General features: G+C 33.5%; 1 protein-coding gene across 3 annotated transcripts in view; it reads right to left on the reverse strand.

Moving 5' to 3' along the window:
* Window positions 1-21,087, reverse strand: part of si:ch211-185a18.2 — a 297,445-nt gene that overhangs the window by 169,020 nt on the left and 107,338 nt on the right. For all 3 annotated transcript variants that reach the window (XM_073926901.1, XM_073926902.1, NM_001258228.1), the window contains 1 exon segment: window positions 13,453-13,676. In XM_073926901.1, coding sequence (XP_073783002.1) covers window positions 13,453-13,676 — 224 coding nt within the window.

Below are 21,087 nucleotides of genomic sequence, written 5' to 3' on the forward strand. Positions count from 1 at the left end.
GCTCGAAGACACTTGTGATTCCAAATGGAGCACAATTGATTCAAGCGGAGAGAATGACCTTCAATTAACCTCTTTAGAGCGAGCCGTCATTTTCTCCACCGTTCTTCAACTGAGCCCCTTTAAACTCCTTATTATCCAGTATATTTGGGCATCTCGGGAGGTGGGAAAAAAAGTGGAAAATGAGCTGTAAAGACTATTTAGCACCTTGCTTTATTCACATTCGCTCTGCAAAAAAAAATGGAGGAATTCATGAGAGATCTGGAGAGGATGAAATGAAAGGAGGAAAAAAGAAAAGGCTCCATAAAGAGATAGAAGCTTCAATTACTGCTGATCGGCAAACATCAAAATGAATATATATATATATATATATATATATATATATATATATATATATATATATATATATATATATATATATATATATATATATATATATATATATATATATATATATATTAGTGGTGGGCTATTATCGGCATTAACGTGCTGCGATAACTCGAGACTCTTATCGGGCGACAAAAAAATATCACTGTTAATCTATTCTCAAAGTTATGTTGGGAGCTGGGTCTATTTTATGCAAGCTTTGATGACTTTCACCTTGATATTTTAGGGTGGATGTATACCTGACTGGTGAGCCGCCTGGCAAAAAAAAAAGTGGCCTTCTGAATCAAATCAGCAGGATGCCCTTCTTGATCTGTCACTTACTTCGAAGACACTACTGACTTCATTTACATGGACATCTGTAATCTAGTTATTTGTCTTATTAGACAATAATATAATTAAAGTGTTTACGTGAAGTGCTTTCATGTACAGTAAGAGTAATTCTGGGTGACTTTAACTGCAGTTCAGCTGTTTCACATTCACTCATGAACATTTCACTCATGCCCCTGTGACAAACTGGGGTCTTAAATGCATATAAGATATACGTACTGGTGAGTGTTATGGATTTTAATAGCGCACGCCAAATGGAAAGAAAAAAAACTTCCGCATTTCGTGATATGTGTGTGTGCGGTCTTTTAATGACACCTGTGTGTGTGAATCTTGTTGGAAATTATGGCGAAAAGTCCCACATGATAGTTTGATCGCAGTGTTTACTTCAGTAATGCCACTAATATATGCATACTCTACATGTCTTAATTAAATTTCTGTTTAGTTTCAGTTATGACTTCATACAGATTAAGGTGATCAAAAACCGCTGTTTGGAGCTTATGTAGGCCTACAGTTCAAAATTCATGATTAACTGAATAAACAGTGAGTAAACACAAGTACATCTTATTGAACATCATTTATTTTCATCACAAATTATCATAGTAGAACAGTTTCTCAGGCAGTTTGTGATGAAACAGGAAAATGAGCCCCTGGTCTAATGCGCCATTTGGCTTGAGAAACCCGTTCTCAAAGACTTACTTTTAGTTATTATTTGGGTAGCACACATATTCTGAATGGTTTCGGCAGAATTCAAATGAGCCATTTTAATCAAAATTATTCTAGATTATTTCCAAGACTACAGCGAGGTTAATCTACATTTTTTAAAAATTATCTATGGCCACCTATATATATATATATATACACATGTGTGTGTGTGTGTGTGTGTGTGTGTGTGTGTGTGTGAAAAGAAATGTAAGAATTAAGTCTCATTCTCCAGCTAGACAAATATTAAAATGCACCAATGATGAAAATCATCTGTTGTAAACTGTTTGGGTAGAACTGTGTGAAGGTACAGTGTGTCCAGAGTCATGTTGAAGTTTTATATAGACAAAAGTTTCTTTTTTTAATTTCTTGATGTTAAAATAGGATCCTAATCCCTCTTATTTTGAGGTCCACCGCAACATGATGTAGGAGTGTGGTTTCCCTGCCCACCGAATTGAATCACAGACGTGTATTAACATGTCTCTGTAGTAATGCATATAATCATATCCACAAGGCAGGAATACGCAAAGCAACAAGGATTGAAAGATCTGCTCAGCTCGCTGTGATCATCTGCACCTCAAGACTGATTTTTACCAGTTTAAAACGTTTCTAAAACAGTGCATGTTTGTAATAAAGACTCAAATCAAATCACTGTAATTCATTACAATTGTCAGTCCAATTTTAAAAGAAGATGCTTCAATCACGGTGCAGAGTTAAACCAGGTTTATTTTGTACATTAGCCATGTGTCTGCGTGCAAACTTCATAACGACATTGTGTGTGACCAATCGATGCTTAAAGGCTTGAATTAACTCCACAGCAAATATATCAAATAACAGTTGGGAAAGTTTATTCTTGTCTGTCACTTTGCTGTTTATCTACGTGAAGGCTACACGCCTCAGAGCAATACAGAGTGATCTCTATGGCTCTGACACGCACGTGGGAATGATGGGTGGGGAGTACTGCACCAGCTCATTTAAGACACAGGAAACAAAAACAACTACAATGCCTTAACAACTCAAATTTCTCAGATTTAAGAAGGTATAATAAATAATCTGATGGGTACATGTAGATAAAAATTTACAGACACATTCAGGAGAGACAAAAGACATAATAAATCTTTAAAAAGAGGTAAAATAGGTGCCCTTTAACCAGGCCTGTACCATGAAGCTGGATTAGCTGGCTAGCTGGTTTAATTTTCAGTTTAGTTTGCACCAATCTTGGGTTTTAGGTACCATGAAGGCAGCTCAATAATCACTCTTTACTGCCATGGTCTGAGCTACAGTACCTTCATGGTACCTAAAACTCAGAATTGGTGCAAAATAAACAAGCTGGTTTCATGGTACCGGCCCAAGGTCAAGATGAGGATAAGCTGTAATTTTTAAGTGTGCTGTCCATTTAACCGTTGTTCAAACTGACTACCCTTTCATTATGGTTGTGGCTGTTTTTGGCCTATTGACTTCCATACAGTTGCAACTGATGAACAACAGTAAAAATAAAACCTTTTACCTCTTACCACCTTGGAAAAATAGCAACAGTCAAGAATGCATGATTATATGGCATCAAGGCTTTGCGATTAAAAAAATGTCATCATACTGTAATATAAGTCAATGGGGCAAAAACCGCCAGCAACATAAAGAAAGGGAAGTCAATTTGCCCAGTATGTGTTGTTGAGTTTTTTAAACTTTTCAAAGCATTTTTTTAAAAACATGTGCCAAAATAAGATTTGTCACCCAAAATCCTTCCATTTGCTGAAACAAAAGAAAGCTGTGGTCAAATTAAAACCAAAAAAACCCAGAGTGTATGAACACATCCTCAACACACAAGGGTTAAGACAAACTGTGAATTACTGAAGTTTGTTGTTTCAATTAAAATGTAAACTAAAAAATGCATCACGGTTTCCACAAAAAGTTAGCAATTTAAATTCTACTTATACAGATGTGCTGATGTTGCGCCCGGAGGTGTCTGTGTATCTCTCTCACTCTTTGCTTATTCTCTTTCTCGCACCTTTAATTTTATCTTATGGGACTATGCCCTATAATTGTTCTATAATTAAAACAAAACCCATGTGTCCTGGCATTGGTTGTGGAAAGTGGAGCGTCTTTTGAAAAAACTAGAATGGGTGTAGACTGCGAGAGGAGAAACTGTTGGCATGTAAGCGATTGAAGATGAAAACATTGTAGTGGTGTTATGTTTGTACGTTCCCAAATTTTCTACTGTGTAATGCGTGTGAAGTTATCTCGCTTAGTTTATTTTCTGATCTCTTTTTTATCTCCCCCAATACTTTATGTTTTTGCTGGATTGTCAACACTGTAAATAATGTAAATAGTGCTGTGTTGAAGCAGTAGGAGTTGGAAGCCACATTTTGTTTTTTTATAACTCTTTCTCTTGTATTTGTTATAGCCAGGGAGGTAGTGCAGAATTGTATTTTTATTTCTGTTTATTTTGTTTGGTTTTAATCCGAGCTTCGTTAGTGTTTTTTTATTTATTTATTGTTTTCTTTTGTTTATCCAAACTGGTATAAGGCTTAATATCACTTTGAAGCAAATAATAATAATAATAATTAAATAATAAGAAGAAGAAGAAGTAGAAGAAGAAGTAGAAGAAGAAGAAGAAGAAGAAGAAGAAGAAGAAAAAAACATATATGCAGTTAACGTAAAAAATTATTAGCCCTCCAGTGATTTTTTTTCTTCTTTTTTTATATTTCCCAAATGATGTTTAACAGGGCAAGGAATTTTCCATTGTATTTCCAACAATATTTTCTCTTCTTGAAAAAAGTCTTATTTATTTTATTTTGGCTAGAATACAAGCAGTTTTTAATTGTTTTTTAAGAGCATTTAAGTCAATATTATTAGCCCCCTTAAGTAATATTTTTTTCCGATGTCTACAGAACAAACCATTGTTATGCAATGACTTGACTAATTAACCAGCCAATACAAATAAATGAACATTAAAAAGTGCTTATAGTTGCTTGAATGTTATCTCCTTTGCATCATAGACCAGGGTCGTAAAGCTGACAACCAAAACACTTCATGTACTTAGTGTAAATTAACTAGCAATGCAATACTATGGTATAGTAAGATAAAAACTAAGTAAATATCTTAAAAAGCTAAGAAACAGAAGCAGAATTATGTAAAAATCAACACCAGTTACCAAATGTGACTTCAGCGATAAAATGAGCGATAAAAGTACGTAATCTCTGAGGTTAATAACGGATGTAATTCTCAGGGTAATTACCAGAGTCATCAAGCTCTCTTTGAGCAGCAGTTGACACAACTACCAATTACGTAAGGCAATAACAAGCCAGTCTTTCCATCCGGAAGTTATGATGTAAGCTGTCAGGAAACTCGAACATAATACAGGTCGAATCTACTCAAACTGAAAGGAGCCATAATGGTTATGAGCGTAAGACGGCAGGAAACATCAAGAAAGTGGCTTGGAAACAGCAAGAGGAGTGATAAATCTCACGACTGACTCCGAAACCCAAAGTCTCCGCCATCTGTTGAATTATGCAACACCCTTCATGAGATTTTCAGCACATGGGATAATTACAATTACAAAGTCATTGAAACTCAAACTGAGAAAATATTGCCTTTACCCAAGTGTGAGGTGTGTAACTTTCTTTTTGGAGGGGCGCATAATGAAGGAGAATAAAGAAATGAGATCGGAAAGTTTTGCGTTCGCAAAATGCCCTCATTAATATTTCACCGCGATGGATGGAGGGAATAAAATCGAACTTCAGACTCGTTTTGCAGTGTCACTTCCTCAAATGAATGAATCCATCAAGCCGCATGCATAAAGCGCGACGTGAAACGCTCTCTCGGTGCGGCGCGGGAGGTACGGGCTCAACCGGTGAACGGGGGGAAGAGCAGAACAGCATCTGGCACCTCAATCCGTGCGACCTTTCAGAAGAGGAAAAGATCAAAGCCATTAGAGCAGGGAGAGGCAGCGGCATCAATCAGCGCGTTTGTGTTTTCATGCACACGCAGACATTAGGAGAGCGCCTGATTGCGGCTGCCATTTTGAAGACAATTAACATTGAGGCTGACATTTTGGTTGAGGAGTTTGGATACTGAGACGGGCTTGAGAGGTGTCAGAGGGGGGACCATCTGAGCCAAGAAAAGCAGACCCCGCTGCTTCTGCTGCTAGGCTGTTGCTTTTTTGGCTAAAAACAAAAGCGCAAAACAACTTCAATGAGTATCTAAAAGAATAGCAAAAACATTCAAGTTTAACCCATTTCTACAATCACAAGTATTTGGCTAAATCCCAAGCTGTGTTTTGAACAATCTAACTTTCTTTGAAAGAAATGGATAGAGAATGGTATTTTTAAGTTAGGCGGTCTTTTTGAATTTAAAATGATTAAACCAGTTACCCCAACATTTGGGCCAAGACAAAAATCAGTTTTGAAAATATTTACAGAATAGACATCTATTAAATAGTACTTTTAAGAAGAGTAGTCGAGCTCCAGATGAGAACTGCAATTTATCAGTAATTCTTAGAGCATATGGCAGAGAACATGAAGTTTCAGTGTATTATAACTGCTTAATGGAAAAGACAGCCTGTAGTTTCCATCCTCCGCCTGTCTGTTTAAAATACAGATCTAAATTGTACATTTAGCGATGTTCATTGGAAGAAAATCAGCCAAATCTGTAAAGTAATGACAAGAAATTTAGAAGTACACTTTATACAATGAAAAATTTAGAGTCATTTTTATTTGACTCCGACTAGGCCTTTTAGGATGCTTTCACACCTAGACTTTTGTTTTGTAAGCTGGCGCATTTCCCTAGTTACTGTGGTTTGTTTGGCATATGCGAATCCAGCAATCGTGCTCGGATCCGCGCCAAATCAATCGGACAGAGATTGCCTGAATGAGCAAGCTATACAATCCTAACCAGGCTACATCACAGAGTATGATGGATGTGTAATAGGCATATACGACTATACAAAGAGAGAATTATGAGGTGGGATGTCATTGGTAAATGTGCGTTTCATGTCAAATACAACAGTGAAAGAATGCTGAAATATTAACGAGAGCTGTTTATCCATTAGGAAATATGACCAAAAAGCAGTCTTATTTGACCGAACAACAGGTTTATCTGTTATTTCTCTTTATAATGTAAAGCCTGTAATGCATAAGCCAATGGCTATGTATGAGAAAGTCTTACCTCTGAATCTGATTTATATTTGGTGACGATGTCTGTGGGTGTCACCATTCAAAATAAAAGCGCAATAATGTCTTATTGCTCATTGTCATGAATTAAAATAAAGACACATGACAGGTGAGTGGGACCCTGCAAAATAAATGGAAAAACTCTGACCAACGTGAGAAGAGTTTACTCGCACATGACTTGTTTTGGCTATTTTGGTTTGTTTAGAAACTCTGCCACGTAAAAGCGACTTACACCAAGAACAAAAATAAACATTGTAACAATTTTTATCTCTGTTTTAGAACAAGAGAATCAATGCACAGGTGTGAAAGCACCCTTAGGCTTGGGTTGAAGACAGGAATTCTGAGTTAAAGAGCACAGTTAGATTCAGGATGTTTCTGGATGCTGCTTTTCGTTTCGTCCTAAAATATATGTACTGGCAGACCTGTTCGTCTTGGGGTTTGGTGTGAAGATGTCTGAGTGGATCAAAATAAGTATTTTGGAAGACAAATCATTATTAGGGGATGGCGTTCAACAAGTCCACCATCATTTCAAGAGTGGTTTATGGAATTGGGGAGGGTGGCAGCATAGGAAAAAAAAATGACATTACTTGATAAATTGCATATTTACTATAGAAGATGGGAAAATTATTTAGCATTTTTGGAGAATGAATAATTGATTATCTTATTTGATTTATTCATGTAGTATTATTATTGCATTGTTTGTTTTTATTAATTAATTTATTTGTTTATTTGATTATTTTATATATGTGTACTTTTTTATTAATCCAGTTTATATTATTTATCTATAATTACTGGATTTATGATAGCAACATCTGATTACTGTAAATAAGTGGTTCTCAAACTTTTTTCACCAAGTACCACCTCAGAAAAAAAGTGTCTCTCCAAGTACCACTTGATAAAGATTGGAATACATAGTAGGCCCAATTAAGCAGCTACAGCTTACTACAAAATTACAGTTTAATTCTTATTTTTATGAATATTTATTATCGTCAGCCACTTTAAACATAATAAATAGTTTGAACAATAACACACTTATAGGGTAAAAAAAGATAAATAAAACGTCAATGTTTAAATTAAAATGTGATTTTAAAAGTGAATTAAAAATGACACTGTTCTTAAAAAGTTAAAAGAAAACTGCTGTACTTAATGTAAAGTATTATCATAAAGTAGGCTATTCATCAAAACCTGCAAATGTTTCTTGGACCTTATAAATACAGGTTATACCGTATGTCATTATATTCATATACTGTATAACTCTGTTTGATAAATTTTTAAATATATGTTGCATGTATATATGTCGTATTTGTATGTCCTTGAAATCTAAACGTTAACTTGTATTTTAAATATATAAATTGGATTTACATATTTAAATTAGAAATTAGATCTGCTTACTACTCGTTAGAGTAGGCTATGTGTGTAAGAGAAGCAAGTGATTAAACTACACCTGTCAACATTGGGATATAAAAATGCAAGATACGCCATGAACAACCATTACAAGCATGGGGAGGAAAATAACCTCAAATGATAGAATACAAAACAAACATTAGCAAAATGAAAATAAAATAAAAAGTTTAGCATATTAAAATCAATTTCCTGATCACATCGTTGTTATCGTACGCGTCAAAGGGATAAAAGTGTGTTCATTTTTTTACTTAAAATTATTAAAATTATAAAATTATTAAGCGATTCCTTGAATTATTCAGCGATACGAATACTTTCCGGAAGCACTGTATGTATGTATATATATATATATATATATATATATATATATATATATATATATATATATATATATATATATATTTTTTTTTTTTTTTTTTTTGTATCAAAGATTATTACAATATGATTATTATTATTCATTATTCTTATTATTAATGTACTATAATCTTGGTTCAAAAAATTCAATTTTCATTTAGTTCACGTCAGTTCAAATGTTTTGTCTCCAAGTACAAATTCCACTTCTCAGCAAAGCTGTTGTACCGCTAACATCATTCACAATGATATCATTCATATCGAATTAGAAAAAAAAGCATAAAGCATTTTCACCAGTGACCTTTTGTACTCCATTGTGAATCCGTCATCCACTAATTATGCTATCTGAAAACACTTGGCCATCAGAAAGGCTTCCCTGTGATGTTTTCAGCACTGACGTCGCACTGAGCCTGAGGAAAGTCAAACACTGCTGTTCTTTCTGCTCTCGCAGCCTCCGCATCATATAACAGACAGCAGTCCTGCGGCGGCCTTCTCCATTTCAGCTCTTAAACTGCTGCTTTAGCACTCTGCCGCTCTCTGTATCTCTACAAAATGTGCATGATATCGGCAGCGGCTGTGGCTCGTGGTGTATCACAAGCCATTAGCTGCTCTGGTGCCTGAGGGACTTGGGGTAATGTCACATTGGGAGCAGGCTGAGTGCTAAGATTGAGTCTGACCTCCTGCTATAAAGCCAATTTTTTATTTTCTTTTATTTTTTTTAGAGACTCCACCCTGGCAAAAACATCCCTGCTAACTGCCTCGGCTGGCTCTGAGCGCTGTGCTTTTAAAGCCTGAAACAAAAGGCAAATTATAATTCACAGTGACATCATCTGCTGGTGGTGAGGCTCATGCTGTGACCGGGGTTCAGGTTCGACTTCACTGACTTAAATATGAAAGCATCACAATGAAAGTGTAGTTATAATGTAAAACACGAAAGGAGATTTTTTTAAGGAACTCTTCCCATAAGGTGCTAAAAAGATTGTGTTAGGACTCAATCACACCAAACAGCGCAGAGAAAGTAAGCACATGATAAAGGACAAGGGTATCCAGGAAGAAACTTGCAGCCACGCCTCTGGCTATTTGGGATTGATCCACGTTTATAGTTCGAAAAATCAAACAGAGAGCCCCAAATATCCTTTTGTATGAGGAACTACTAAACTACTGCACTTTCTTCCGCCATTCATTCACATCTGCAGCTGACGTCAGAACAGCAGAAACTGTTAGTAATTCACCAACGTCACTTTAGAGCTAGTATTGGAATGATTCTCTTGCGTATCTGAAATGATGACAAAACTGGTGAATTTTCTCACCTTTTAAGATTAAAGGCTGAACAGCATGAAATGCCATCAGTCTACAGAGATTTACCAGAATATATATATATATATATATATATATATATATATATATTATATTTCCCAGAATATATAATATATATATACTGTGTGTATATATATATATATATATATATATATATATATATATATATATATATATATATATATATATATATATATATATATACACACACACACACACACACACACACACACACATATTTACATTTATATTTATATTAGTGCTGTCAATCTATTAAATAAATTAACGAATTAATCCCACTTTTTTAAAAAAAAATTATCGCGATTAATCACATTTAAAAAAAAAAATATATATATATATATATATATATATATATATATATATATATATATATATATATATATATATATATAATTTTGGGGAATTTCTCTGCTAATGTTGTTCTGACTTGCATAAATACATAGTATTAATTACTTTTTTTGTTAATCTCTGACAATTTTAAATATTTAGTTTTTTTTCCAATCAGATTGATTTTGATGACAAATCATACAAACATTAAAAAAGAACAAAAAGAGAAAAGGTAATGAAAAGATGTGTTCGAATTGATTCCCAACCAAAAAAATGAATACAGCCATAAAAGCCATAATTACGATGATCTTTGTAGAACAGCGAGCACTCAAATTTGATTAAACCCCACACGGCTGACAAACGTGCTTGCCTTTTTGTTAAAAACATTAATATAATATTCAGCGGTGAGTTTAATGTGATGCCAGAGCTGTTAACCTCCGCCGGTGCTGTGCCCCATTCTCAGAGGTGATGTTACGGCTTGAATACATTGAGATGGAGCATCTGGGTATTGAGGCCTCCACTGACAGATGCCAATCACACTGATGCTTTGGTTTGGCTTAGCCTTTTCCTGCCTGGAGTGTGCTCTGAGGCCAGCTGTCAATCAAACCACACAACGGTTCAGCGCCGCAGCTCGGCCAAACTTTCAGAGGCTTGAAAACATATAGGAGTTAACCAGTAGCACTCTCAGAGGCATGAGGAAATTCATTGCTGCGTGCTATGCTTTATGACTAGCAATTTCTTTTGGCAATTTTTTTTTCCAACACGGATACTCATGAGAAATTGTACATAAAAGAAAAAGAAGAAAACTGTTCTTTTTTTAAGAGAGTAGTGTGGTGGTTGAGTGGTTCAGTGCGGTGTCATTTTAGTACGATGCAGTACATATTGTAGTTTTAAAACCCCCCCGTGTTTCACAATTGTTTCAGTAATTTTTTGCCATGTAAATAACTGATTTTGTAGTATATATATATATATATATATATATATATATATATATATATATATATATATATATATATATATATATATATATATATATATATATATATATACACACACAAACGATGGTTTCTTCTGTAGACTATCGAAAAAAATATAGGGGCTAATAATTTTGACCTTGAAATGGGTTTTAAAAAATTAAAAACTGCTTTTATTCTAGCCAAATTAAGACAAATAAGACTTTCTCCAGAAGAAAAAAATATTATCAGACGTACTGTAAAAAACTGCCTTGATCTGTCAAACATCATTTGGGAAATATTTAAAAAAGAAGAAAAAAATCAAAGGGTGGGCTAATAATTCTGACTTCAACTGTATATAAAAAATGTAAATCAGTAAATGACAAACACCACATTCTGCTTTTATTCTTCACAATAAGTTTTGATAGTACTAACATATATAATACAATTATTCCAATGTTGCTACACGCCATTGATTAGTGTTTATTACATTAGTTGAGTGAGTTAATGTGGAGCAGGTCCTAGCTGATGTGACTGAGTGAAGGCGGAGTCAAATTTGCATATTCATGCGCAAACATATATAAAATCAGGTAAGAGTGTGGTTATATTCAATCATTTTAAGGCACTAGAAATGTTTAAATGAAAAAAAAAGTATTTATATTTGATTACTAATGATTACTTAAGGAATAAAGCTGTCTACAGAGCGGACTTTCATCAACAAATACCAAATTTCGCTCTTATTCTTTAAAAAATATGCTGGTTTTTTTTTAGTTCAAGCATATGTGGCTGAATCTATCCAATGCTCCACATGCCGTTGGGTAGTGTTTATTATTACTTTGCTGATGTGACTGAGTGGAGGCAGGGATTAATTTGCATATTCATAGGCAGAAGTGGAATTGTACATTAATAAATGACAAATATCCTATGCAGATTTGTTTCTCAGAATTGTATTTTTTTTAGTTCAAAAACACATGGCTGAATTAATCCAATGTTGCCCTGTGCCAGTAGTGTTCATCAATTTAGTTAAAAATGTGAAAGTGGAGCTGGAGTGAGCTGGCGTGACTGAGTGGAGGCGGAGACTGATCTGCATATTTATATGCGCACGCATATACTAAATGAGGTAAGGGAGTAACTATATTCCAGCCATTTTAATATATTGGGTAGTGTTTCTCACTTTAGTTGAGCGAATGAAAGTAGAGCAGGTCGGAGCCGATGTGACTGAGTGGAGGCGGGGACTAATTTGCATATTCATATGCACACATACAGCTGAAATCAAAATAATTAGTTTTTTTTTTTCTTTTTCAAATATTTACCCAAATGACGTTTAACAGAGCAAGGAAATTTTCACAATATTTCCTATAATATTTTATCTTCTGGAGAAAGTCTTATTTGTTTTATTTTGGCTAGAATAAAAGTTTATTTTTTACTACTATTTTTAGCTTAATACTATTAGCCCCTTAACCAATTTTTTCCCCCAACCCCTTAACCAATTTTTTCCCCCAATTGTCTAGAGAACAAACCACTGTTATACAATCCTAATCACCTTAACTTGCCTAATTAACCTTAATGAGCTAGTTATAGCATTTTAAGCTTAATACTATTGTTCGAAAAAAATCTGATAAAATATTGCGTATTCATTATGGCAAATATAAAATAAATCAGGTATTAGAAATCAGTATTTTAAAACAGTTTTGTTTAGAAATGTGTTGAAAAAAAATCTTCTTTCTGTTAAACAAAATTTGGAAAAAAAATATATTTATACGAGAGGTAAATAATTCATGAGGGCTAGTAATTCTGACTTTATCTGTATACTAAATGAGGGGTGCAGAGTTATACATCCAAGCCAATTTATGACATGAATATGTTTTTAAGGGAAAACACAATTAAATATTTAGTTTTGATTATCAACGATGGATTTTATGGGGCTAAAATTGCCCCTGTAATTGAAAGTACTGAAAATGTACTTCATTGTATGGGATTTATGCACAAGGACTTTACATTTTTAGTCAGCCAGCTCGAGCACTTCCGGTGAGCCGTTACAAAACCACCTCATTTAAGATCTGGTTTCTTTAAAAATCAATGATCGTCACTGCCTAACTGACATACAATATAAAGTTGGTCTCAGACCGGATAAGAAGCACTGCATTAAATTCCATTGTTCTGCGTCATGTTGTTAAAATATGGAAATTTATTTTATCAATCACTGTATTTTCAATGGACTTTCTGCACTCCCTTGCAGCTCCTGACAGTGCTTTTTTCATCTCGTTTTACACTTGAATAACTAAATTAATGCTTAAGTCTATTTAACGGATTATATTAAATAACACTACAACATCGATGCTGTAAAAGCAACCTTTAAAAATGGAAAACAGTCACATTAACCCTTCACCGAATGTTTATAGGTGGCTGAAAAACACTAGCTGTGCACAAACCCCTTTAGAAACACAATGGATTGAATTTGACAATAAAAGTAGTGCCCCTTTAATATGTTTTTGTGCAAGTACCTGTTTTTTGACAGTGCTTCTAACTGCGTGTGAAGCACCTCTCCATCTTTGGCTCTCAAAATGGCTTCTAGGTTTTCTTCCAGAGTCTTCTTGCTCTGCCTGACCTGCCTCAGGACCAGTCCTGCATCCTCAAACATGGACGTGGGCGGCTGGATGCTCTTCAGAACGCTGGCTCTGTTTAAAGCAGCAGCCCTGACGGCAATCACATCAACAGGCTCTGGGGGCTGCGAGAGTGGAGGAGAGATTGAGAGATATTGGATGCATTTAAATGACTGTATATATTTTGAGGGGGGGAAAAAACAAACTGTCTTTGTAAGAGAGTCGCTCCAGAGAATAAATATGATAAATATGTTTAATGGAATGCTGCTATGAGCCATTAGAATGAGCACAGGCATTTGGAAGCATTGTTTCCGAATGTTTTTCTGCTGACATGCCAGGAGTTGAGGAGTTTAATTTCCTCTGCCAATATTTTTTTTCACCATTCTCACTCTAAAAACTTTGTATGATTATTAAACATAACATTTTATAATTTTTATTAGCTGATGGATTATATATAATAATATAAATTACATATCACTATAATTATTTAAATGTAAACACTTTAATATATACATATTAGATTTTTAAAAATTATGATTTAAGGATTTTGAAAGACATCTCTAATGCTTTGCAAGGTTTCATTCATATGATCAAAAAGAAATACATTGCAAAAGCAAAATATTGTGACATTTAAAAAGAATGTAAAGAGATTTTCTATATTAATATCTTTTCAAGCGTAATTTTTTTGTTATCAAGGCAAAGCTGGATATTCAGCAGCCATTACCCTTGACTTAAGAGTCAAGTGCACTTTAAATAAATGCTCCTTTATTTATGTTGAGATATTGTACTTTCAAGACCAGGAAAAGGACTTATTTGTTGCCATAAAAGTGAAATTACTGAACATACACACAGGATCCTGATAAAAATATTTATTTTAGAGGTAAATTGTAGACGGCATTTAGAGGTATTTGTATCTAAACTCATGGATGGATGGATGGATGGATGGATGGATGGATGGATGGATGGATGGATGGATGGATGGATGGATGGATGGATGGATGGATGGATGGATGGATGGATGGATGGATGGATGGATGGATAGATGGATAGATAGATAGATAGATAGATAGATAGATAGATAGATAGATAGATAGATAGATAGATAGATAGATAGATAGATAGATAGATAGATAGATAGATAGATAGATCATTTGAATGGTCGGTTTTTTAAAATGGTTTGATAAATAGAAAGTTTAAAAGAATTTTAATCAAATTTATCAATTTATCTGATATATATAATTGGTTTTTACTGTCATTTTTGACAGCTTTGATTAACAAAAGTGTGTCCCAAGTATAAATTCATACACTTATGAAAAAGCATGGCATATGGTTTTGCCCACACGGAATATGCGTGCACATAATTCGCAGATTTTTAGCCCATCATTAATTCTGTTTATTTACTTGAGTAAATGTGTGTAAATCTATATTTATTCAGTTTTAAATTAATTACAGCAATATTATTGACTAACATGAAAATGTTCATCTGATTTATGTACAATGCAGTTTGTAATGTTTTCTGTCTTTTAGTAGAGATAATATATGAAAGACTTGCTTTGTTTATTAAATAAAGTGAATCTAAATAGATTTGCATTTTAAACATTAAATAAAAGTTAAAAAGGTATTATTTAAAGGTATTAATAATAAGGTTTTAGTTATGATACTCCAAAAATAATTCAGCAAAAATTAGCAGATTTTTAGCAAAATTCTCTGCAGAAATAGCAAAAACGTCCACAGATTGCGTCTGGCCCTACATACGGTGTGTTATTACTCATCACTTTTATAATTGTCACCCTATTTAAACCCTGTGAGAAATCCCTGCAACAATTTTTGCAAAAAATAATCAGTTAGATTATTATCATTATTAATCAATAATCAGCAAAATGTTTGATAAGTCAGCTGGATAATGTTTCCGTTGTGACAAAAGAGCATAATTTTAATGAAACGTCTTATACAACACAGAAAAACACAGTTATTAAATTATTAGCCCACCTATGATTTTTTTTTCTTTAAATATTTCCCAAATGATGTTTAACAGAACAATACATTTTTCACAGTATTTATGTAATATTTTTTCTTCTGGAAAAAGTCTTATTTGTTTCATTTCTTATAAAATAATTTTTTTTATAACCATTTTAAGGTCAATATTATTAGCCCCCTTAAGCAATATATATTTTAAATTGTCTACAGAATAAACCACTGTTATACAGTGACTTGCCAAATTATCCTAACTTGCCTAATTAACCTAGTTAAGCTATTAAATATCACTTTAAGCTGAATACTAGTGTCTAGAAAAATATCTAGTAAAATATTATGTGCTGTCATCATGGCAAAAATAAAATAAATCAGTTATTAGAAATGAGTTCTTAAAACTATTATGTTTATAAATGTGTTGAAAGAAAAAATCTTTGCTCCGTTAAACAGAAGCTGGGGAAAAATATTTACGAGAGGGCTAAAAATTCTAACTGTATATATAACATTTGCCAAGAACACACAAAAGAAGTGCATGCACAACACAAACGCAAGATGTGCCATTATGAAAAGTGACAAAACACTCATCCCAACAGTTCAGTCCTGATGTTCCAGTCAAGAATGATCAATATCAAACTACAGTGTACAAATGCCTCATACAATTACATGAAATGAAGCCCTTTTTGACACTGAAATGGTGGAAAACGTGCGCTAAGACTTGAGGATCAAACATAGGCGACTGCTGCAGTAGCCCGTGTAAATCTCTCCCCGAAGTGCTGCATCTTTCCCTGTAGTATACGTGTCACGTTCCTTCTCGGCAAGCACGAAAGTGGGCAGCTGAGGGTCCTTGGCTGTCTCTCCCTCTCATCCTCTCCTGAATATAAATCTGTCGGAGAGCTCCATAAATCCATTACATGGGCCGGCAGATGCTGCTCTGGCAGGCTTGCCTTGACGAGGGACTCTCTAACCTCAACCCCATGCTCCTGTCAAACGTTCAGCAACATCCGAGGCGCTAGAATACTATTAATCAGCCGCCTTCATAGGTTTTCTCTTACAGCAGTACTTTCTGTTCTCGTAATATACTGCGGCATTAGGCTAAAGAAGATGCTGGGGTCACATCTATGAGGAAAATGTCGATAATATAGACCTCCAATGAGAAAATATAGACCTTAAATGAGAAGACTACATACTTTTCGTTCTTCTCAGTTTCAGCTTACAAATTGGTTACTGACAAATCAGCAATGTCCACATTACTACTGTATTCTTGACAGTGGACCTACTTGTACTGTACTGTTTGTTCTTGGCTTTGTTGTCCTCTCCTGTAGCTATTGTTTTTTGCTTTATCTTGTTTTTTTTAACTTGTGTTTATCGACATTGATCATTTGGAAAAGTGGTAGATTTTTCTGATGAAGCATCTGTTGAACTGCATCCCAACCATCACAAATACTGCAGAAGACCTACTGGAACCTGCATAGACTCAAGATTCTCACAGATATCAGTCAAGTTTGGTGAAGGAAAAAAAATAATGGTTTGAGGTTATATTCAGTATGGGGGTGTGCGAGAGATCTGCAGAGTGGATGGCAACATCAACAGCCTGAGGGGTATCAAGACATTTGTACTGCCCTTTACAACACAAACCACAGAAGAGGGCAAATTATTCAGCAGGAAAGCACTCTTTCTCATACTTCAGTCTTTACATCAAATTTCCTGGAAGCAAAGAAGGTCAAGGTGCTCCAGGATTGGCCAGTTTAGTCACCAGAAATGAACATTATTGAGCATTTCTGGGGTAAGATGAAGGAGGAGGCATTGAAGATAAATCCAAAGGAACGTGATGAACTCTGGGAGCCCTGCAGGAACACTTTCTTTGCTATTCCAGATGAATTTATTAAGAAGTACTTTGAATCATTGCAGAGATGTATGGATGCAGTCCTCCAAGCTCATGGGAGTCAGACACAATATTAATTCTTTTTCCACTGCAGCATGACTTTATATTCTATACTGGACATTATTTCTTTTAAGTGACAAGAGTTTTGTCTAAGAAAAGTCAGACCTTACTGTCCTAATGAAATCATTAGAAATCAAGACATGATCATATTTTATTAAGGTAAAATAAGCGTAATCTAGAAGCCTTTGCCTTTCATATAAGCCACTTCTGTCAAGTCAAGTTGCTATTAGTTGTTCCTAAAACTTGGATAGGCAACAAGACTTTTATCAGGTTGTGTATTTTGTGTTATTATGCTTTGTTTCTATTTTTAGATGTAACTTTTTAACATTCTACCAAGGATCTACTTGAGTTGACTTAACTTTATTGTCATTCACATGTACTTGTACACAGAACAAAACATTAGCTCTGCAGTATCTATAAGACTAGCCCTAAATAATATAATATAATATAATATAATATAATATAATATAATATAATATAATATAATATAATATAATATAATATTAATATAATGTAATATAATATAATAAAATATAATGTAATATTAATATAATATAATATAATATAATATAATATAATATAATATAATATAATATAATATAATATAATATAACATAATGTAATATAATATAATATAATATAATATAATATTAATATAATGTAATATAATATAATATTAATATAATATAATATAATATTAATATAATGTAATATAATATAATATAATATAATATAATATAATATAATATAATATTAATATAATGTAATATAATATAATAAAATATAATGTAATATTAATATAATATAATATAATATAATATAATATAATATAATATAATATAACATAATGTAATATATTGTAATATTAATATAATGTAATATAATATAATAAAATATAACGTAATATTAATATAATATAATATAATATAATATAATATAATATAATATAATATAATATAATATAATATAATATAATATTAATATAATATAATATAATAAAATATAATGTAATATTAATATAATATAATATAATATAATATAATATAATATAATATAATATAATATAATATAATATAATATAATATAATATAATATAATATAATAAAAAAATCATATACACAGCAGATGAATGACTGTAGTTATTATCAGGCAGATCTATAGTGCAAATCACAATAGTGCATATTCGTTTTAGAGTGAATTGTGACCATTTAAGAGTTAAGCAGTCTGATGACTAGTTGGATAAAGCTTCTACAGATAAAAAATAGCCATTCTTGGCTAGTTCTGGCACATTTTACAGTAATGTTTATTAATGTGCATTACATACCTGTCAACTCTCCCATTTTTTCCGGCATTCTCTCGTATTTTACAACTCTATCCCACTATCATTCTGTAAAGGTATTTTCCCATATTTCTTCTGTATTTTTTATCTTTCTATGAAGGGTGGCAATAAAAATTAAAAAGCCAATCCTATACGCAACTCATACCACCGAACCACCACCGGTTTTGGGTGCATGTTTGAATAGACGCATAATAATAATAATAATAATAATAATAATAATAATAATAATAATAATAATAATAACAACAACAACAACAACAACATCTAAAGATGTTGATCTTGGTGAGTTTTCTTTTAAACACAACAAATTTAATCTTAAGTGAGCAAACAAAGTTAGGAAAGCAACTAAATGCTTTCATTATAGATCTGTGCATTTTTATCCTTTATTTTCACACCTCAGTGTAGACAGGTATGGTGCATTTACCCTGTAAAGATAAATAAACCAAACAAAAAAGACATATATGACAGTCGGTTTGTTTGCTTGACGAACACATTTACGTAATGCAACTTAAAAAAATATGAATAAAATTGAATTAAAAATTATGCAACTTTCCTCTGATTTTTTTTCTTTTTCAAATATTTCCTAAATTATGTTTAACAGAGCAAGGAAATGTTCACAGTATTTCCTATAAAAAAAAAATTTCCTTTTGAAGAAAGTCTGATTTTATTTTGGCTAGAATAAAAGCAGTTTTTAATTTTTGGAAAAAACATTTTAAGGTCAAAATTATTAGCCCTCTTAAGCAATATGTTTTTTTCAACTGTCTAAAAAACAAACCATGTTTATAAAATAACTTGCCTAATTACCCTAACTTGTCTAGTTAACCTAATTAACCTAGTTAAGCATTTAAATTTCACTTTAAGCTGAATGGTAGTATCTTGAAAAATCATCATGGCAGAGTTAAAACAAATCCAACCCAGGCTCATTCTGATTACGTACCCCTATTTACATTTCTGGAGAGTGCCAAATACATCACAGGAGCTACATTTTTTTTGCAGTTTTTGTTTTCGCAAATCCCCCAGAGGTCGCTGTGTATGCTTTTTCAGATCTCAAATATCCCTCACGAGTGTCATTCATGCCTGTTCTTCTCGCGTAAATTGATGTCGACTGACTGACTGAATGACTGACTTACCGATCAACTGACTCACTGTCCTCCTTCCCTTAACCCAACCAATAGTGTTTTCAATCTATCAACTGACTCACTGTCCTCCTTCCCTAAACCCAACCAATAGTGTTTTCAATCTTTTGCAATCTAGAAAAAGAAAACCCTCACCTGATTTTTACCACATTTTCACATTTTTATTTACTTGTTTACTTTATTTTTTGGCTTCTGTTTTTGTTTGCTGCATTCTGGAACCGTTCTTCGCCACTGGAACCCTGTCGTCATTGGTTAACTCTTCTCTGCATCTCAATAATAATAATAATAATAATCTTTATTTTTATAGCGCCTTTACAGAGCTCGAGGACACTTTACAAGGAATGCAACAAAAAGATAAACAAACATACATGAGGTCAAATATAACAAACTTGAATAAAACAAACAAGACCTAAGAGAAATTTGAGCAGGGTAGTGGTGGATCAGATTAAGTGGTCAGTTTGGCAGATCAGATGCGAAGCATTCAGAAAATAAGTGAGTCTTAAGTAAGGATTTGAATTCAGAGATATTATTAGCAGAGCGGAGTGAGTGTGGTATAGAGTTTGGGTGCAATAACACTAAATGATCTGCCCCCCATTGAAGAGAGGCGATACCGAGGGACAGCAAGAAGGCCAGAGTCAGCAGACCGTAAAGAGCGAGTTGGGGTGTAGGGGACAAGCATGTTGCAGAGATGGGAGGGTGCAAGGTTATTTAAGGATCTAAATCCAAGGAGGAGAATTTTGAATTTAATGCGGTATGCAACCGGGAGCCAATGAAGATCATACAAGATTGAGGTTATGTGAGCCGAACGTTTGGTATGAGTGAGTATTCTAGCTGCAGAGTTTTGAATATACTGTAATCTAGAGATGAGGCTAGCAGGCAGGCCAATGAAAAGAGCATTACAGTAGTCAATGCGTGAGGAGAAAAATGCATGGATGACAGTCTCAGCATCCTTGCTACTGATGAAGGGACGTAGTTGTGAAATGCGACGTAAGTGAAAGAATGCAGATTTAGTGACAGATTTAATGTGTGACTGAAAAGAGAGTGTGGAGTCAAAGATTACACATAAATTTTTTACAGAAGTAGATGTTTTAATGTGCAAGCCAGCAATCTCACAGGAATAACTGGTGGGAATATTGCTGGTAAGTGCT

This window comes from Danio rerio, chromosome 17, assembly GCF_049306965.1.
Source record: "Danio rerio strain Tuebingen ecotype United States chromosome 17, GRCz12tu, whole genome shotgun sequence".
Taxonomy (NCBI): domain Eukaryota; kingdom Metazoa; phylum Chordata; class Actinopteri; order Cypriniformes; family Danionidae; genus Danio; species Danio rerio.